This window comes from Ceratotherium simum, chromosome 4 (genome assembly GCF_057802395.1).
Source record: "Ceratotherium simum simum isolate JZ-2026a chromosome 4, ASM5780239v1, whole genome shotgun sequence".
Classification (NCBI taxonomy): Eukaryota; Metazoa; Chordata; class Mammalia; order Perissodactyla; family Rhinocerotidae; genus Ceratotherium; species Ceratotherium simum.
In genome coordinates, this window is record NC_141903.1 from 11,171,986 (window position 1) to 11,193,683 (window position 21,698).

Consider the following 21,698-nt stretch of genomic DNA (forward strand, 5'->3'; position numbering starts at 1 on the left):
CCCTTTGAAGGCTGGTCAAAATTGCCCTCTTCTCTCTCCATGGCCGTCATCCTTGTCCATTGTCTAGAGCTCCCCAGAACCAAGCACTGCAACTGAGCTTGTGACTCTGCACTAGGGTCTCAAGTCTAAATGCCCACCCAGGCAAGGTAGGTAGAATAAACTAGTGAAGGGCATACAATGGGGAGTAGTGAGGACTGTGGTGAACAGAGAGCATATGTCCTAGCCAAAGGGGACAGCCACTCCACAGCTGCCTCTAGTGGACCCAGTGTTGCTAGAGCTTCTGATATTTTTTCCAAGAGAAAATAGAAATCTGGCGTGTATGTGAAATTTCCCAACTTCTAAAACACTAGGAGGGCTGAATGAACAGATTTTCGCATGAGATGCAGTATGCTGCAAGGAGGATTCTGATCTCAGGCCATCAGATTGGTACCTTTGACCTGGTCTCTGTACTGAAAAGTTCAATATTTCCAGCCAGATGATGCCTCAGAAGGCCCTGAATATCTGTTTGGAACAAATCATTTACCACATACTTTATTTTTCCTTCTAAACAAACAAACCAAAAAAATGTGTGTGTGAAGGGTCCATTCCTGACCCTTAGCTGCTTGGCCCCATTGGATCCTCTCGCTTTTCTCCGCTCCATAGCGTCCTCCTTGGAATGCCCCCAAAATGGAGTGACTTTGACTAAAATGCAGTGTACAAAGCTTAGGAGATTCTCAGGGAAATGCTGCAAAGGGGATAGACAGATAGGCGGGTAGATAAGGCATTCGTAGAGATGAGACTGAACGCTCTAGGAACCTAAATGATCCTCTCCACTTCCTGCATGCTCCCTGGAAACACGGGTGTCCTTGAACAAGCCCACCCAACTCTCAGCAACAGTTTCCTCACCTGTGACTTGTGAGGCTGGTTCTGCCCATTGCCCAGGTTGCTGTGAGAATAATGGGATGTTAGGAGAGCACTGTGGAAAACATGAAATGTATTCTAGCGACGTGAGCTTTTCTCCGCTGCGAGGCAGGAGGGCATCTGTGTGGACCCCTGGGACCCCGCCCGTTATTAGCCGGATTACACAGGTGGCTTCTTCTCCACCATCTCCGCCACACAGCTGCCTGCCTGCACACGGATGCACAGGGGCCTGTGGGAGGACGGGCCTGCAGCAGGGGAGAGGCGGCAGGGATGGTGTAGCTCCCCTGGGCAGCCCCACCGCCCCCAACTCAAGTCCCCCTGGACCCTGGCGTCAAGAGCCTCAGGAGGCAGACCAGCCCATTGCAAATCTCAGGGGTCGTTCCCCACGAGGGAAGCTCTGAGCCAGCCTTGCAAGTAGAGATTTTAAAAATTCAACATTTTTGCTGGTTTAGTTTCTCCCTCCCCTACTTTCATTCAGGAGCGAATGAGAAGTGTTTTGGCAGTAGTTTTGAGGGCACAACTAGTCAGTCTAGGATCATAAAGGAAACTCTTAGAACCTAAATTCGCTGGACTTGCCAGCCCCATTCTGGAAAACTCTCCTGTAACCCTCATGGCATCATCTGTGCTGGATCTGAATTTCACCTGAAAGCCAGCTTCCTTTGATGCTTTTTTTTCTTTTGGGAGGGGGAGGGCTCTGAAGAACTCAAACCACAGCGGAAGGGGTCCCTGTTGGATAGAAAAGGGAATCAGGGCCACCTTAGAGGAGGGTGACCACCTGGAGTGGCATGTGGAGTTGGGTATATTTCTTAATAAATCCTTGTGCTAAGCACTGAGAATAAGGGAGGAATGTGGAAATGGATGTCATTCATTTTTGCCATCATAGGGCTAACAGTCTTGGGTGGGAGGCAAATGATAGACAAGAAAACCAATATCCTATAATCACACATTGAGGGAAGTGCTGCGGAGAAATAAACAGGGGGCTATGAGAGACGATAATGGGGGTTGGGAGTCCTGTAGATGAGGTGGTCAGGGCAGGCCTCTCTGAGGAGGTGGCATTTGAGCTGAGATGCAGAGGAGAAGGAGCCACCTTATCAAAGGGGGGAAAGGGTGTGTTCAAAGGACCTGGGGCAGAACACACACGCTGTGTCTGAGGGACCAGGGAGTAGTGAGTGGGGGTGGAGTGGATGAGAGGGGAGAGGGGCAGAGGTCGGATCACACAGGGCCCCATCTCTGTGTGTGCATGCGCACGAGGGAGAGAGGGAGAGAGAATGTGTGTGCCTGCACGCATGCCTACCCACGGATATATTTTTTCTGGGAGGATGACCTATAACTTTGATGAGATTTCCAAGGAGATCAGTGATCCAAAAGAACTCTAAGGAATTTTCTGAATCAAAATCACCCTCAGTCAATAAACTAAAGCTTTATAATAATTGTGCCAGATGATTTTCGTTTTCCAATTCCTGGAAGCTCTGTATTCTAAAGAAGAAAGTGGAGTACATGGGGTACCACTTCCCATGTTCCCTCGAGGGCAGGGGTGCAAGGGGAGGCTCCAGGTGACGGCAGTGTGCGGCTCAGCATCCGTGGTGACGGGCGTGCAAGTGCCAGGATGTGTTCAGAGTTTCGGTGGCCGCAGGAATGCAGGTCCCCCGTTCCTCTGCTCTGCAGCAGGAGCCCAAGGCTGCTGGAGGGCGGGGGAGCCCTGAGCCCAGCCCCCGCAGGTGCAGCCCTTGCTCGGTGGGTGATTACCGGGATTAGTGGGTTAACGACCCCTCTTCTGCTTGCAGCCTCCTCAACGCAAACAAGATCAACTGCCTGCGGGTGAACACGTTTCAGGACCTGCAGAACCTCCACCTGCTCTCCCTGTACGACAACAAGCTGCAGACCATCAGCAAGGGGCTCTTTGCTCCTCTGCAGGCCATCCAGACGCTGTGAGTACACCACCTTGAGTGCCAGCACGTGCCCAGGCAGCAGGTGACCCCAAACCCCCAGTCACAGAAAACACCCAAAATGAAGGCAAAGGGAGAACGTCCAGGAGAATTCTAGAGCCTGCAGTGAGAATGGAATAACAACACCAGTACTAGCTTACCTGCACTGAGCACTCACGCAGTGCTCAACACTGCACTGAGTACTTTCCCTGCATTCAAACCTTTAAGCCTCACAGCAGCCCTATGAGGTAGGACTGTTATGATTCCCCATTTCTATGTGAGGCAACCAAGGCACAGAAAGGTTTAAGTAACTTACTCAAGGTTGCACAGCTAGTGAGAAGCAGGATTTGAATTCAGACAGAGTTGCGGCTAACCTGTTCTCTTAACCATTATGGCCACAGTAACCTGGGCAGGTGCCATCGCCGCTGATAACCCATCCCTGCCCACCAACACCCCTGCCACTCTGCAAACCAAGCCTCTGATCCGGGCACTCTGGGAGCAGTTGCTCACTCTCGAGCACTGCAGATGTTTATAAAGAGAAGTGTAGGTAGGTGACACCTGAGCACAGATCTCAGCCCCACGCTTAGACCCTAGCCCCAGCCCCAAGCCTGACCATGAGGTGGGGGCTTCTGGAGACCCTCTGAGTCCTCTGGCGCTTACTGCCCCTGGAGCCAGAGCTAGGAGCCAATAAAGAGTAAGAACAGCTGCTACGTATTGAACCCCGACCATGTGCCGAGCACCGTGTGTGGCGCTTTGGAGAGTTTTCTCACTGAGCCTGGGGAAGCGAGACCCACAGTGCTGCCCTCGTGATGAGGAGGATAATGACAACAATACCCACTACTATATATGGAACACCCGCCATGTGCCCGCCGCTGTGCCAGCTGCTTTGTGTGCCTGCTGTTACTGAGCTGGGAGAAATAAAATGCAGGCTGCTCTCAGCGTCAACCCTGGCCTGCGACTTGCTTTGCCCGTCAGAACTGGTGTGGGTGAGAGTCGAGGCGATCAGGGGTGGGTTCTGCCCCAAGTGGGGAGATCAGGGAGGCTCCTTCCCCAGATGGGATGCCAGCTGTGCCTGTGACTGTCTTTTACAGACAGCAGGCCTCAGGCCCCCTCTCTGTGTCCTGTCTGAAGCCCCCACGTCCCCCGAGTCCTCCTGGGGTGAAGAGGCAGGGAACCTGGCTCTGGGTTGCCAGGCCCAGCACCAGGCGGGGTGATGGAGGAGCACGCACTGCGGGTCACTCCTGACGAACTCCCGTCCCTCTCGCAGCCACTTAGCCCAAAACCCGTTTGTGTGCGACTGCCACTTGAGGTGGCTGGCCGACTACCTCCAGGACAACCCCATCGAGACCAGCGGAGCCCGCTGCAGCAGCCCACGCCGGCTGGCCAACAAGCGCCTCAGCCAGATCAAGAGCAAGAAGTTCCGCTGCTCAGGTAATCAGGTTACGGGGGCTGGGCCCCACTTTCCGACTCCGAGTACAGCAGCCCCGGAGAGGCCAGTAATCCAATCTGGAGGACAGCGAGCGCTGTAATGGCTCCTGGGGAGCATCTTTGCAAATTAAATTGGGGAAATTCAGTTAGCCTGCAGAAAACCAATTATCTTATGGATTTAAAATAAAACACACACACACAATAAAAGCATGGAGGGGCGTGGGGAGGATGCACGGTTTCAGGAGAGACAGAACCCAGGTGGCAGCCTATCTCCAGGGCTAGGTGGAAGCGAGAGGTTGGGCAGTCCTTACACACATGCCCTTTAGAGGCTACGATTTTTGCTTGTTTCTTTGTTCCTCAAGTTGCTTCCCAAGTGGCAGATGGAGAAATAAATATCCCCCAGGCCAGGCTGCAGGTGACATCTAATCTTGGGGGCCTCTCATTCCCTCTAAGACCACCTTTGGTGCTCCTCTCAGACTATAGTGTGTTATAGGTTTCACAGATATTTTTGCCAGCTCTCTCCCCCTCCCAGACTGGTGCATTCTGATTGTGGAAAGAGCAGCAAAGAGTTGTGCTGGAGAAGAAAGCAAAGCGTTAATTCCTAGTTCCCAAGCTCTCTCTAGAAACCTTCCTCCCCCCTGCATCCAGGTCAGACACCGACCAGGGTTGAATGGCAGGGGAATTCTCAGCTCATCTTAAAAGAAAAGTAGCTCTCCTTGACCCAATAGCTAGGTGAACAGGCAGTTAAAAATGACTATCATTTGTGTCATTTGCTACTGGAAAAAATCACCACGCTGCATTGTGCTCCCAGTGGTGAGAGATTGATAGTACGATGTGCTGAGACGGATTGGAGCCAACCCTCCCAATCTGTGTTTCAGCGAGAACCGCTCTTCTCCCTGTGCCCAAGAGCGTCTTATGTAAGTGAGTTGTCCTGAGGAGAGTGCCAGCGTGGGCACTGGTCACCGGGAGAAGACCAGCAGGCAGACTTCTGCTTCTTGCAAGTAGTTCTTGTCCTCCAAGTCAGATTCTTTAATCCATGTCTCCAGAATGATAAACTTGAGCTGTTTTTTTCAACAGAAGCAAATACCTTGAGCGGGCTTGGAGGTACCACAGGGACTTCGTGGCAGTATGAGACACTGGTCCCAATTTGTCTTCCCCAGAATAGTGATGTCCATTTCAAGGGCAGTTTCTTGCCTCTGATGAGCACTGGGCTGAGGGCTTCTAGTGTGATTTGGTTCTTCCAATGGTCCTGTGAGATCAGCAGGAGAGGTCCCCATTCTGTGGTGGAGGGAGCTGAGGGCTCAGAGGTGAAAGGGGCATCCCAAGGTCACAGCCAACAAACATTGGAGGCAGGACTGCGCCCCAGATCTGGCTCCCTGCTCAACACCGTGCAGCGTGTGGGGGAGAAGGAGATTTGGGCAGGAGCTCCAGCTGCTCGAATGACTTCCTTTTGCAGTCTCACGGCCCTGTCCCCACCTGCCACCCCTAAACTCTTTTCTTAAGTTCCTTCTTGAGGCTGGCAGCATCTTTGGGAGGAAAAACCTCTCCCAGCCCAGAGCTGTCACCTGAGGCACAACCATCCTTTCCAGGAGACCTTTCCACATGACCTATTTCCCCTGTCCCCTCTGTTCCTACCTGTGTCTGGCCAGGCCTGAGTTAATTAGCTCTGACAAGCAGTCATGCCCAAGAAGAGGGGTGATAAGAGGTAGAGCAGGGCAGGGTGCCCTCTGCCAACCCTGCCCCCTGGCTCTCACGGGGTGCCTGTCAAGATCTCGGGCTCCAGATTGATGCCCTAGCCCTGGGGGCAGGCAGGGATGGAGTCAGTCCAGGGTCTGAGAACTGGTGTCTCTAGGGACACAACCTGGGCAGTTGCCTAGGAATGACTGCAGGCTGGGATTGGGGTGGCCGGGTGGGGGTGGGGGTACAGAGAGAACTAAGAGAACTAAGAGAAAATCGCAGATAGACCTAGGAAACAGCAGAGCTTAGTTCTAACTCTGGCTCTGCCACTACCTACCTACCTGTGCATTGGAGGGATCCTGGCTTCTTTTCCTGTGTGGCGTAGGGGTGCTTGGAAATAAAAAAAGAAACGAACGGGAGAAGGAGCAGGTTCTTGGATTGACTCTGTCTAAAGTATCTTTTTTTAAAATCAATACTAAGTGGAAAGATTATTCCCATAAAGATAGTGAAAGTTGGAGCTGTGATGAGCCCGACAAACAGCCTTCTATACGCTTTCATTTTATGTAGCTGCAGAGAAGACAGGTGGAGAGAGCTGCTGGTGAGCTCCAAAGGCCTTGACTGAGAGATACTGGGGCCCAGACCTGTCTTGGCCTTGGGGGATCCAGAAGCTGTAGGTCTAAAGCTCCGTGTTTCCAAGAAGCTCCAGAAGAAGGGAGGTGGGGCAGGTGACATGAACTGGATTTGACAGATAATAACTCTGCGTTTACTTTCCCCTAAAAGCTCCCCCACTGCAGAGACAGCTGATGTAATTAGGAGCCAATTTGAGGGCTGCTCCTGCCACGCATCAGGCCCCTCCTTAGGCGGGGTGTCTGGTTTCCCGGCTGCCCTGCGTCTGCCTCTATCAGCTGCGTCCGCCGCCCTGGGCAGCGAGATCGGGTTAGAGGTGGATGCTGCTGGCTGGGGTGATCTGACCATCAGATTAAGTCCTCCTGAAAAGGCACCACCTGGCTGCCTGGGACCCCAAGCCCCACCCTAGGGGAGCACTTGGCAGCTGGAAGACACAGTCTGTCTGCCATCATGCCTACCCCCTTTGTGTGTGGAGATCCAGTCGGCAGGAAGAAACTCTCGTGGTGGAAAGTAGGGAGGATGGTGACAGTGTGTCCAAAGATGGCAGACAGCAAGATACCTCTCAGGGAATTAGAGTTGTAGAGTGCTCAGAGGTCACCCAGTCCATGCTAGAGAGGAAAACATTGAGGCCCACACCACAGAAAAGCCTTAGTTTAGGTTATAGAGTGGTATTTTCAGGACTTCTGACATACTGTGAAGATTCTTGACAACTTTCTCCCCGGTCCCTCCATTTCATTTTGTTGCGAGGAACTGAAGAGAAGGAGAATGGACTTTAAGCCTTGGGGGTGGGGACGTGAGAGGGATGGATTTTCCCTGCTCTGGTACTAAGGCCCTAATCAAACCTCTGAATATGAAATCCTCAAACCAGAGTGTTTTCAGAGCCCTGCACATCTGGAGGTCAAAGCGAAGTTGAGTCTAGATTACAGTGGCCAACTGTAGTTGGTCAGGTGGGGGGGGCTTAGAAAGAGCAGGGGCAAGACCCAGAGCTGTGGAGTGACCTTGACTAACTGGTCAACCATTGCAGACAAGCTGTACACTGTCAAGATGCTGCGATCATCTTGTCCCAAAAACACATTGTGGAGGAACGGTGACCCCATCCCTCCTGTCAGAGGGCAGGGCACGGGGAGTCCCAGTCACCTGGCCCTGGCTCTGTCTCTTCAAGGTGCACACATCTCCCAATAGCTTGGGAGGAAGTTCATAAAAACTGCCCCTTATCTATTACAGATAGGGATAGAAAGACTGGGCACCCTCACCTGAGCTCTTGGCATCCAGAAGGGTTGGTTGTTGGTCCCCCCCACCCACTGCCATGATTCACAGCCATGGAGGAATTCAAGAAATGAAGGATCTTAGAATCAGGTGTCTTCCCTTTCCTTCCTTCTCTTTGTCTGAAAGAGGCCCCTCCTCATGAGGGGCACTGGTCACCTCCTCTGTGAAAGTCTGTGTTCTCAGACCATTATGATTATAGGTTTCTCAGTCCCAAACCTGGGGCCCCACGGGATTCCCCATCTTTCTCTCTGGCTGGGAACATGTATTTCCTCTCAATACCACACCCCTCCTCTACGGTACCTTGAGTGATCCGGGAGGATCAGCTGTTGGCCAGAGGGTTTGGGGGGAACCTGAAGGATACTGAAGAGACTCCTGAGTTGTGGAACATCAAAGGGACTTTTTCCTAAAGAAGAGCATTTCAGCTTCCCTAGACTACTGGGAACTGTGACTTTCTCTTTATTTAAGGAGCTGGGGGAACAGACTGTTATGGAACCACTCTGCTGTGGGGACGGGCCCTGGGTTGCAGAGCATGCAGAAGATGCTTCTGCTGAGTTTGATGTCTTGTCAGATCAAATGATGTGATTGAGTGGAGTTTAGAGGCTCAGTTCAAGCCTGTGATATGACCACCGACGGCTGACTTCTTTAATTCTTTGGGGAAGGATCCATTTTGCCCTGATGCTCCTGAGCAGGGGTGTCCAGTAGTCTCCCACTTGTTCTTCTCCCTTCCTCCTGTGTCTCCCCTGGGGTGGGGAACAAGGGCGGGGGGGCTCCTGTCTCTGGAAGTGTTCCCGTGGAACCCCGCTCCTGGTACTAATCACGCTCAGTGGGGGCCTGCTCCGGCTTCCGCTGCTCCACGCTGCTTCCTCTGAGCGCTCCTGTCCTCTCTCTGACGCTGCTTCCTGACCTTGACTCTGACCGGTCACCGTGGGGCTTTCCTTTGTGCTTGATCTAACCATGTGGTGGCACGATGGAAACGGAACATGGTTCTGTCAAGCACCGCGGAAAGCACCGCGCTCTCCTGCAGCATGGCCCGCCACCGCCGCCGCCACCGCTGGACACCTCTTCTCTGCTCTGGAGCACCGCAGCCCACCACCTGCCAGACCCACCTCTCCCGGTCTAGCCTCACAAAGGGCGGGGGTGGGAGTCTCGAAGGATTCACAGAGTTCCTCGGCCTCCAGGTAGCAGATATGGGCTGAAATGGGTATGGAAAATCACACTGGGGGCAAGCTAAGATCTGTATCCACATCTCCTACCCCAAATGGAGTCGCCATCCCCCAAATCTAGTCTGGATGCTGACCAAGGGAAAAGTAGCTAGGTTCAAGCTCAGAAACCACTGTCATATCTTCTTCCATTCAAAGGGAATGGTGTGCCCAAGACACATGCCCCATTGTTTCATGGAAGAGTCCCAGCCCAAGGTCATTTTCCCAAGTGGTAGCTAACCCAACAGTCACACTACTTGTGACCCACCCCCACCTACATCTTTATTGGAGGCATTGGGAATGAATGTGAGCATGAGAATGGGTGGACAGGGCATGAGTCTAAGACTTTGGATTTAACCTAAGGCTCCTTCTGAACCTGACCTTCATCCCTCATGAGTACTTTGGACCTAGTCCCCATGCAGCCTAAAGTCTAGTCTGTTTCCTTGACCTTCCAAGCACAGTGAACACGGAGGCCACCGTGCTGGGCTCCTCATGTGGTACTAGTTCAGTGCATGCCACGTGGGAGCTGTGCAGAAACCTGTTGTCTCTGACAATAAAGAGAGGGCTCTTAGCAACTCCCACTCTGCTTGTTTCTTGATAAATCCTGGACCAAGTGTAACCAAAGATTGTTGTTGGTTCTTGCGATGAAGTCTGTGTCCTCTCCCGTGAGAGAGAGCCATGGTGGGAACCAGACCCAGGAGCTGAGCTCTGGGTTCCCATGGTGATGTGTGACTCTCATTGTCTCCTCTCTCTCAGGTTACCCCTCAGAGCCAGGGGCCCAACCATTGCTGAGTAATGGAGAGTACTGCTGACCTCTCTGAATTCCATTACCATATATTGAATGCTTACTATAGGCCAGACACGGAACTGTTTTACATTGCTATCTTGTTTAATTTTCACAACAACCCTATAAGTCCCATTTTACAGATGAGGGTATTGAGGCTCAGAGAGGTTAACTAACTTTCCCAGGGTCAGCATGGCTGCTCTTTACAGCTATAATACTTGGCCTTCCAAGCTATGGACAATCCCATTGCCTTGAATTATAAAATCAAAAAGACCTTGACTTGAATTGATAGCAAGGTGAAATTTTTTTAACACTCCCTTTCAACCTTACTTCTGTGAATAGAAAATAACTTGAGTAAGAGAGAGAGCAAGCAGCACTGTTTAAATGGCTGCTCCTCTCCAGCATGAATCTACCAAGATCCATTTGATACAGAACAAATCCTCGAGCCTGCCTCCACCATGCCGGGGGCCAGGGCTTTGGGAGTGGGCCCACAATGGCGCCCTTCCACTGGCGCCTCCCTAGTCCTGCAGCAGCATTCTTGTGACCAGGCACTGCCCAGCCGCAGGTCATGGGCATTTCCCTCTGCTTTCAGGCAGATGGCTGCATTCATAATAGACTCTGATGGGGAGGGCTTACTAGGACAGCTGTCTGCCCAACTGACCACCAAACTCCTGGCAAAACAGTTGGTGTTTTCCAGCCACTGGTGTCTGGTCCCCCCGGCCTTTGCCCACGAGTAGATCACTATGTGCCTGGCAATGTTCTCTTGACTCCATTCATTACTTATGACGCTTTGCTCGTCCACATAACTTTCTTTTCAAGCTGAGGAACCTCCTGCTCCCCCCAATTCCTCTTTCTGCTCCTTTCCTTCTTTCTTTCATCCTGCCCATCTTAGGGATATTGGAGGTAGAAGAGGAGAGCTCTGGACATGTGCGTTGATGGGTCCATGGTCATCAGATAACGGTGAATCTGTGACTTCCACTCAACAAACTGGTTGCCCAAAGGAAGATGCAAAATGCAGATTGCTAATGGCAGCAGCCATCCTGGGCCTCTGCAAAGTCCATCCAAAGAATGGGAGCCTTGGCTCCCTACCTGCCCCATGCCCACGATCATCCAAATGTTAAATTCTCTCCCGGGAAGTGGCCGTAGGGCAGGGATTTGCAATAAAATCGCTTTGCTATGGATTTCCACCCCCTGGTCTATTAAAGCTTCTCTGTGATCGTGTTCCAAGTGTCGTTGTTCTGAGCAGCCTGCAAAAGGGGAGGAAGGTACAGGGGCAGGAGCAGGTGAAATGCCAGATGACACCAGCTCTCCCGAGACCCGGTTCAGCCAGGGTTTTATTTTATGGCCCTTCTTCAAATCCTCCGAGATCTCTCCTATCTGAACTCGCCCCAAAGAGAAGACGCGGTGGCCTATTTCAGTTACTCCTCTCCTCCTAAGTATTTCTGGCAGTGACAAATATGCATTGAGATTGAAATTGACTTTTAAAGCTCTGTAAAAGTTAAAAATACTTTTGGGTAGTTATGAGCATTAGGCATAACAAATGGCTTGAAGAAACCCTGGGTAGTTTCGGTAATGAAATATGAAGTGATGGAGGTGGCATTTCAGGCTGGCTCTGACTGGGGAACGAACTCTTTCGGTTATGTACATACGCCGTTATTAACATTTCTGGCTCCCACTCATATAAAATATCACACTCCGACCCCCTCGTTATTACAAACCAGGGCAATAACAAAAACAGCAGGGGGAAAAGTGCTGGAAAGAACACATTAGTCCATCGAATCTAATTGCAAAATCATTTCATTAAAATGGGTCAGCAGCTCCATTGCAGAGGTCCGCCAGTTATAATCTAACTATACTACAGAGAGCGATTCCTGCTAACTACAGACGCTCTCACCTTGATTAAAACGAAAATGCATTTAATCGGCGGCTGTCCCTGGCCACGGCCCAGCCAGTGCACGTCTTCAGGCTCATTGTGTTGAAGAGCAAACTGTGCTCCCTCCTGTCTTTCTGCCTTTGATCAATACTCAGGATTCCTCCACTTTGCAAGGATCCCATTGTAGACCCTTCTGAAGGAAAAATATATGCATATGTACGAAATGCCCCTTTATACCGTCACCGTGTGGAACCACTGGCAGGGAGCAAGAGAGGGTTGTCATATAGCAGGGTTTGCAAAATGAAATTTGTCCAAGACTCAGCACGTTGATGTGTCTTGGGGGAAATGGCCCAGGTCAGAGTTATTCAGTGGTGTGGATGCTGGCAAGCCAAGAATAAGAGATTTGCATAATGCATCGGACCAGGAAGCTGCTCAAGTAACTGTGGGATTGTGTGCATGGATTTTGCTCACACAAGCCTAAAGGTGGAAGGTGGGGTGAAGGAGGGGGATTGGGAGGGAGCAGAGAGGGGAAGGAGACAGGTCCAGGCCTCTGACCCCCTGTTTTAGGTAGATGGTCGCACTTCAGAATCAGAGACCCACCAAGTTTATTCTCGATCAGGAACTATCATAGGTTAATAATGTGAGGGATGAGAAACCAAGAGGGCAAATGACGTCTGCTTCCTGCCTCACCCTAGCCCGCTACCAGAAAATCCATTCAGTCCACCCTGACCGAGCTAGACTTTATGATCATTCCTAGAAGAACTGGGATAAAGGTTTTGTCAAAATGCATATCTACAGTAAAGCAGAGTGTTTATCACGTGGTCCCTGGCAACAGCCTGCCTGAGTTCGTCCCTCTGACGTGTACTGCATGACCTTGGGCCTCAGTTTCCTCATCTATAAAATGGAGTCATCATAACCTCAGAGTGTTGCAAAGATTAAATGGGCTCACCTGTTTGAAGTTTGAAGAGTAATGCCTGGCTCGTGGTCCATGCTCAGTAAATGTCACCTATTATCACTAGCTACACTGATACGTTAGTGGCCTCTGATGTGCCAAATGTTCCACTAGGTTCTAGAAAAAAACAGTAGTAGAATCACCAACATCCGTACAATTCTTGACCCTTTCCCAGAGACTCTCCACCACTTTGATCTTTCTGCATCTTCACAACAACCCCCGTGAGATTGGGGCAATCATTTGATTCCCATTTTATGTGTGGAGAGACTGAGGCTAGTAAGTGGCAAAGCCTGGACAAACCCATGCCCCCTACTGCTAAAACCTCTGGGCTGCCGGTGCCCCATACTGCTCCTAACGCAAATAAGATTGCCAGCTGGTTAAGCAAACAAATGAGGTTCACGTTCTCCGAAACACTTCAGAAATACTCATATCCAGGGCAACTGATACGCTATTGACACCCCATGTATGCATTGGACAAATGTGGGTCGAGCTCGTGTTTCGTGCCTAGCATTGTGCTAGTGAAACATTGAGGGTGCGAGTGAAGCAGACCCCCGCCATCAGCTAGCTGGTGTCCAATAGGAGAACCAGAGCTTCCCGGTTACCTCGGGCACGGTTTGTGGTCTCGCAGAGGTTGGCCCAGGTGCCCGGGAATCATTTCTGATCGTTAAAGCAGCAACCCAGGGCGTCTCTCGAGATATCACATCCTAGGTCCTGTTACCATTACTGTGCAACCTCAAGAGAAATTAAATTTCAAAACAATAAATCTTAGCTCCAACTGCTTTTAGCTCATCCGAAGCGGCCTTTCACTCTAGTTAAACAGAGTTTACTCTCAAAGACAAAGGGCAAATCTGGCCCTCAGAAGACGTGTGCTTTTCTTCACAATGTTTTAAATTTGAGTTCATTTCCAATATTGTTTTTAAAAAGGATTGTCAGGCAACCCTGAGCTGAATTCCCAAGCATTAGGGCGGTGGGCTCCAATTCCCCAGGTCCCCAACCCTCATTATTGTTTCCCCAAGGTTGAGGCCAGGTGTCAATGGTCATTGATCGCATATGCTGGGCCTCCTTTATCATTTCATTACCTGCTTAGACCCTGAAGACAACTGAGTTTGTGACCCCCTTTCTTTACCTCATTCCCACCCCTGGCATGACCACCATCAAAATCTCTTCACTTGACTTTTCATGTGGGTCCATAGTTGATAGGCATCATGGAGTGGGTGGCCCCCCTACCTTGTAGGCTGAATTGTGTACACATGTCCCTAGGAGCACTTCTCTGAGAAGAACATCCATAACTTTCATCAGCTTCTCAAAAAGGTCCGTGACCCACAAAAGCTTAAGAGCTCACAGAGCTTGAGCCTGGTTCCTGTGAGGACTGAAAATGATGAATGACAAAGACCAAATGGAAAGTCACGGGCCTGGGAGGCTAGGGGGCAGGGAGGGCACCAGCAAGGTGTCTAAAAAATGAAGGCAATACTGTGTCTGCCACTGGACCCCACCTCCTACACATCTCCCAACCCCACCGCCCACAGCCTCACCTGTGCTGGGAACACTGGTGACACTGACTCTCCTCTTTGGCCCCTCCCAGGCTCAGAGGATTACCGCAGCAGGTTCAGCAGTGAGTGCTTCATGGACCTTGTGTGCCCCGAGAAGTGCCGCTGCGAGGGCACCATCGTGGACTGCTCCAACCAGAAGCTGGCCCGCATCCCAAGCCACCTTCCCGAATATGTCACCGATCTGTAAGTACTACCTGGGCATAAAAGCCCTCCACGTCCCCACACACCCAGTCACCCTGGGCCGGGTCTCCTGGCGACCCCTTCTGGCTCAATCACTCCTTGGCTGTCCTCTGCGTCCTGGGCCAAGGGCAGACACCCAGGTATCCCCTGGGACAGCTTACTCGCAATTAAAGACAGTTCATTTATTCTAAAAATATTTTCTGAACACCCACTGTAAGCTAGGCACCACCAGTTTCCCCAGTGAACAAAACAGTCCCTCCTGCCCCTTATGAAGTTTACAATGTAACCAGAAAGATGGATATTAAATAAATAACTGTCATAAAGTGAGAAAACAACTAGAATGATTAGATATATCTGAGCCTCCAATCATCCATGCTAATAAAGGGGTGTGTTGGTTTACCCGGAAGTAGAAAAGCTAAAACGTTACAGCATGGGGGGGTGGGGGGTGTGAGGGCACACAGCATGTGGGGCTGACACGCCGTAGTCTGACTCCTGTCTTCTCCAGTCTTCCTGAGATTGGGCAAGTTGCTTCTCAGATCTGAGTCTCAGATTCTAGACTATCAAGTGAAGGTGATGATACCTACCTACCACAGTGGTTAGGACGATTAAGGAAGAGAATGCAAGCACAGAATTCATCTTGAATCCTGGCACAGAGTAAGCCCTGCATAAATGATGGTGGCCTTCATTATTATTATTATTGTCCTCTTTGACTTCACCAATCACAGTAGGCACAGCCTTTTTGGCCCTCCTGCTCTCTCTGAGTGTGCATGAATGTTGGCTGTGCAGTCCCTGAGCTGCCCTCAGCGGAGGAAAGTGATTGGAAGGAGCCAAGGGGCTTGGAGTATTGGGAGAACCTGGGGAAATCTTCCTGGGGATTTAAGTTGTTATTGGTACCCCTACAAAATCAAGGCAGATCATTGGCAGTTGATTGTTTGGGTGCTGAAAAAAGGCATGCCCATGCTCAGTATTCAAAAAGTCCACTACACCCTAGTCAAAGGGGCTTCCTCTAGGAGGAGGAGCCTGGTCTTCTCTCTTTCCTGCCCCTTCACATTCTCTTCCTCTCATCAGACGCTGAAGTTTTCCATGGCTCTGTTGATCTTGGCTGAGTGTGAAGTCTAGGTGGCAACTCAGGTGAAGGCATGGGGGGCTGTAGTAGGGACCCAATCCATAGCTAACCCACCGCCTCATCTGCTTGCTTCCCATCTAGGCGACTGAACGACAATGAGATATCTGTTCTAGAGGCCACTGGTATCTTCAAGAAGTTGCCCAACCTGAGGAAAATGTAAGTCAGCCTCGAGAACTTGGCAGCAGCCTCCGCTCCCTGACCAAGGTCTATGTTCCAGACTAGAGCAGAATGCTAGAGCAGAATGCCAGGGCATTGGTGTCTCCATCACCCTCCTCTCCAGCCCCTCCCTGCCTCCTCCTGACCCCTGCTATGGGCATGTATTGGAAGCAGGACACTAAGGCATGGTCATGTAGACAGAGACCAAAATGAAACTTCACTGACTTTAAATTGTCAAGTATCCTGCAGAGCATGCATTCTGCACCATCCCTGACCCTCACTCCATGTCCCTCTGTTCATCCCGATCCCCTGCCCCACACCCAACATCCACCCTTAAGAGGGATGAGAGGGACTCGGTTAAGGACCAGCAATGGGACACAGGGGTCTAGGGTGCATGTTACTTAGTAATTTTTACAAGGTGATGGTTTAAGATCTGTTTTTAGGTGGACTCTTAAGGGTCTCTGCATTAGTGAGGTACATGGGACCTTGTGCTGGGACCTTGCACGCTGGGCTTCAGTCTAGGTGTCCCTGGGTCTGACCAGAGCCTGAGGTGAGACAGAGGGCCCACGTGCTTCTATTGGCTTTCCCACAGCCAGGGCTGCCTACCGTCATTACCCTCTCTCTGCCTGGGAGTTCAGGCCACGTCATAAAGATAACAAGAATAATGTTGCCGAGCTATTAGAGCACTTATTCCTGGGTGAGGTGCCACGCTCCCTGCCTCACATGCATCATCTCATTTAGACCTCACACACCCGCCTGGCTTGATGTTCCGCTTTGTGCGAATGAGGAAGCCGGCAGGGCTCAGAGATGTTCCATGACTTGTCTATGGCCTTACAGCCAATAAATGTCAGAGCTGGCATTTAGACTCAGGCTCATCTCTAATCACACGAGGGTGTGGTGGGGCTTCCTGCCCCCTCCTCTTCCCTTCCCCAGTGCCCCAGCAGAGAGCTATGAGCTCCGCCCTGAGCACAGAGAGGGCACTCTTTACCATCGCATTCCCTTCTCCTTGACCCCTCTCCCTGCCCCCACCTCATACTTCACGTCTCCCCACCCCAGAGTTTGAGTCTGCTTTGGAACAAAGGAAATAAGTCAATCCTCATTATTCATGGATGCTGTATTTGCTAATTCACCTACTCGCTAAGATTTATTTGTAACTCCAAAATCAATACTTGCAGTGCTTTCATGGTCGTTCATAAACGTGGACAGAGCAGCAACAAACTCGGGGTTCCCTACATGCCTATTCCCAGCTGACACGGAACAAGACAAGACTCTGGTGTCTTGTTTCAGCTCTCATACTGTAAACAAGGTCCTTTGCATGGTATACCTGGTGCCACTTCATTTACATGTTTATGCATTTTGTTGGGAATTTCACTATTTAAAATGGCCCCGCAGCATAGTGCTGAAGTGCTGTCTAGTGATCCTAAGGCTGTGATGTGCCTTACAGAGAAAATAAGTGTGGTACTTGAGATTTGCTCAGGTGTGAGTTATAGTGCTGTTGGCTGTGAGTGCAATGTAAATAGATCAACAATATGTATTAAATAAGATATCTTTAAACAGAAACACACATCAAACAAAGTTATGTATTGATCAGTTGATGAAAATGTTGTGACCAGAGGCCCACAGGAACCTAACCCTGTATTTCCCCTAGGAGAATGGTTCAGTATTCACTAATTCATTTTCCCCAGCAACTTCGTAGAACATACCTATGCAGAATAATGAGAATTGACTGTAACTCACTTTTTCTTGTTCTCCGCTCTCCCGCCCATCAGTCCCCTGCAGGCAAGAAGGAGAGAGACCTTCCCTGCCCTGTGTGGCATCTGCGTCACATTAGTGCTGTTCAGGCTTCCTCCCCACCTCCCTGCCTGCAGCCACCACTTGGCCCTGGCCTCAGTGACTGCTCTGTAACTGAGAGCAGTGGAGAGCACTCTGAAGGGACAGCTGAGAGGGGGCACACATGGGTCCTGGTGAGGTATGTGGCTGTCCGTGTGGTCCAGCACCCCTCTAGCTTCAGGGACCCAGCACAGAGATCACCCATCACCTGCCAGGAGACGTCCTGTTTAATTCAAACCAGAGAAATGCAGAACTTTTCTAACCTCAAAACAGAAATATGCATATGGAGGTGAGGCAGGAATTAAAATGAGTAAAGCTGGCTAAGTGCATATTTGCATAGTAAGCAGGATCAAGTAGTCTTTGCTTCCATAAAGAAATACACACTCTCTCAGTTAGGTGAAACTCAAGCACTTGGAGTCTATCTTTCGTCTTCCCCCATAGACAGGGACATGAGTGTAGAGAACTATTTCTGCACACTCGAGAAAACAACAGCACAAACACAATGAGAAGTGGCAACCAGCTCCCAGTCTCAGCATCCAAGCAACAAAAGAGAGTGGTGAGAACTGGGCCAAAGTATAGGCCCAGTTCTCATCCAAAGAGGCAGATGTCACCCACTTCTTCCCAGTATATCCTGTGCTGGAAAGAAGGTCAGGGCTGCCAAAAATTCCCACTTCTTAAGAGCAGCCAGAAAAGTCCAGGTGTGAGGAGAGACCAGAGAGACCTGCGTTTGTTCTGAGTTCAGCTCTGCCCCTCCCCTGTGTGTGACCCTAGGAATATCCATAGCCTTTCTGAGCCTTAGTTTCATCGTTTGAATAATAGAAATAAATCCACCTTCCTTGTAAGTTATGATGAGGATCAGAGTAAATATGAAGAGATAAGACGAAAGCCATGGCCTCTGGCCATAGGACTGGGGCAAGAAGGTGCAGGAAGAGAGAAGAGAACATCTGGGTGAGTGACCCAGCGTAGCTGGTTTATAATAGGAGTTGCAAATTCACATACTTTCAGGAGCCTGGGTAGTAGCACAAACATGGAAAGGGGCTGGGTACAAGGCCATAATAATAACAGTAACAATAATAATAGTAATAGCCACTAACACTTATTAAACACTTTGCTCTGTGTCAGACAATACTGATATTAATTCATTTAACCCTTACCAAGAAAAAAATCATTGAGATTGCTTCATTTTACAAAGGAGGAAGCTGAAACACAGAAAATGAAGTAACCTGTCCAAGGTGAAAAATCAAGCAGCAGAGCCAGGAGCCAGGGGGGTGACAGTGCAGGTTAGCTGGGGCTGCATGCACCACCTGAAGGCAGTAAATGAGTGTGTGCATAGATCCATATATACAGTGCTAGCCAACCAAGCCAATGACCCACTGGGGCAAATCTGCTCCCAAAGACCGCCAGCTACAACCACTTATTAAAATAACTGGATAGTAACTCTTTTTGTTAAGTAAAGGATCCTTATGCACTGGGACCCATCACCACCCCCACACCCCATGGAGGTGGTGGGTCGACTAGACTTCTGCCCATCAGAGTGCCTAAAGCCAGCCGTGCCTGTGCCCAAGTCTGCTAAGCTTCCTCAAGGATTTGGGGCCAGGGCCCAGAGGTTATGCTCTCAACTCTACCCTGATGGGGCATGCAGGCAAGGGAGAGTGAATACAGAGCCAGGGGTCTGGATCTGCTGTGCCTTTCTGAACCATTCTGGACCTCTGTGCCCTTTCCTCTTGTGTCGGAATAATGAGATCTCCACGAGTATCACGTGTGCTGTGGAAGCTGTTACCCAAAAGGATTATTACTGTGTTACTGTGGTAACTCAAGGCAGCTTTTCAAGTGACGTGACATTCAGAGCACAGTTGCGGCCTCTCTCAGGTGGACTTCTAGGTCTGTTCTTACACTAAAGGAGAATTGTACCCAGAGGCTGAAACCTGGCAGCCCTCTACCCAAAATCAGGTACACATGGGTGGATTTATTGGCGGTGGTTGCGTTTTTAATAAGAATTGGTTGCCCACTTTTAAAAATCAAGAGGGAAACAGAGCAAAAGAAAAAACAAAATCTAGATTTCTGGCATCTTTTGGAAAATCAGATCTGTCAAAAGTGGGCCCACATTCCCAAATGGCTGCAGTTGAGTTGGGCTGAGGAATGGCTGCCCCGTACATGGGGCAGGTGCTTTCCTGATCACTGCCATCCCCACTGAGCTTCTGGCTTTAAGTCACCCATCTGGACCCAGTGGACATTTGAGCTTGTAACTCCCACTTGAAATGGAATTTCTACCTCAGGGGGAGGAAGAGGTCCGTGAGGAGGTGGACAGGGCCTCCCTGACCTGACAGTGTGCCAGAGCGCTTGCTCAATCATGACCCAGTATCCTCAGGTTCTGGAAAAATCTGTTTAGCTCTCTCCCCACTGCATTTCCATCTGGGACTGGGCTTCAGACAGGATTACAGATGCTTCCCAGTTGCCAGACAGAGTTTATGGGCAGTCCTACAAACCTGAAGAGACATGGACCTGGAAGAGGCTGAGGCTTGTCTCCCCCGACTCAGGCTTTCCAGAGGTAGCCAGATGAACCCTCAGCCTGCAGGGGCCTCGGTGTTTCTTGGAAAGAATGAGAACAGCATCTGAAAGGTACATCCAGCAGCTTGCAGAGGCAGCAGGGCCAAGCACTGGGTTTGTCCTGCCACTGACCCCTCTGAACCAACCCGGGGCCTGGCGTAGGAGTTTCTGAGGCTGGGTCCTTTCAGGTGTAAGACACCCCATCCTCGCTGGAGTCAAAGCCATAATGAAGCAGTATTCCTTCAGGTAGGTCTGCAGTGGCAAAAATGGAGAGAGGCTCCCTGGGCGACCCCCGCTTCACATTTGGGGGTTTCCTGGGATCTGGGGCATTTTCTGGAAGATACTGCTCTGAGAATAAGATAGCGCTCTTACAAGCTCTGATGCTCTAGTTTTGTGTCTGAAGTGCTTGCCCCAAGCTGCCCTCTCTGTGCCCCAGCCCAGGCTGCCTGCAGTTTTGAGCAGTACTTTAATAGATGGAGAGAGAGCAGCAGCCTGGTCTTCTGGAAAATTCTATCCCCCTTTTTTATTCTCCTTATGTTTTCCATTCTCCCAGCCCAGGGAAATGCAGTTCACAAACCTTACAGTAATGTGATGTTAATTTTGCTCATTTAAAAAAACAGATGTCAGGAAATGAGAACCCTCCCACTTCGTGGCTGCTTTAACTCATCTTCATTGCCGCCCATGTACTTTAATTCCCCAAGAAGCCTGACTCTCTGGGGCAAAATCCTTCTCCTCCGGCATTCGGATGAGTTATGGCTGCTGGGAGAGCCTTCATCTCTCTTCTCATGTCTAATTTGGGGTAATTTGCAGTCTCCCCTGTGCGTTACCTTCATTCTTGGGTTATCCCGGACCAGGACTACCAGGATTTATAAGAAAACCGGGTGAGTCTAAGGAGAGCCAGGTAGGGAGCAGAAATCCAGTTTGAGAGTCTCTCGACTCTCTCAGATCTTGGGGGAGAGATTCTGAGGAGTGTCTGCTCCTGTTTTCTTGGGAGGACGGGAGGAGGAGGAGAGCAAGGCCATGCCCAGGAGCACAGAGGGTGCGGGCCATGTGAGAGTGGGAACCGAGGCACATCTCTTCCTCCGCACCCACCCTCAGGTGTGGGCATTGCTGCACCTTGTGGGCCCAATCCCTGCTTGGGAAGAGGGCAGGCGCCTGCATTGAGCCTGTGGGTGCCCAGTTCCATCACTTGCTCAGAGCCATCCCTACCCCCTGGGTTGCTATGGGACAGTCCAGAGCTCTGCGAGGAGGGCGCTTGAGAGAAGCTCAAGTGCCGGGGACTCAGCTTGGTGCTGTATCCCCTTGATGCTCTGCGACATGGAGCAGTGCCCTCCCTCTCTGGGCCTCCATATGCCCAGCAGTACAATGGGCAGCTGGTCGTCTCTAGTGAGCCCTCCGTTCTACAGCCTCAGGGTGCTCAGCGAGTTAGCAGGCTCTGCCTCCACCTGCAGATCTCCCCACTGGCAGAACACGGTTCACCGTGCAAGGCGCCGTCAGCCCGCTTGCTCAGAGGCTGGGTTCTTCCCTCAGCCTGTGTAAATGCCGTCACATTCTGCCCCAGCCAGCCAGCCCAGGATGCCTTTCAGGCCTGAACGGATGGGTGGGCCGTGGAGGTCCACGCCTGCCGGGGAGAGCTGGGAACTCGCAGCACCAACAGCTCTGCAGGATCCACTTGCTG

At 50.8% G+C, this 21,698-nt stretch overlaps 1 protein-coding gene across 1 annotated transcript in view; it reads left to right on the top strand.

The window, feature by feature from the left end:
• SLIT3 (slit guidance ligand 3) overlaps positions 1-21,698 on the top strand; it is a 602,543-nt gene that overhangs the window by 496,224 nt on the left and 84,621 nt on the right. Inside the window, exons 13-16 of the mRNA XM_014786114.2 lie at positions 2,685-2,828; positions 4,093-4,256; positions 14,214-14,364; positions 15,569-15,643. Of these exons, the coding sequence (XP_014641600.2) occupies positions 2,685-2,828; positions 4,093-4,256; positions 14,214-14,364; positions 15,569-15,643 (534 nt within the window). The remainder of the gene's footprint in view (positions 1-2,684; positions 2,829-4,092; positions 4,257-14,213; positions 14,365-15,568; positions 15,644-21,698) is intronic.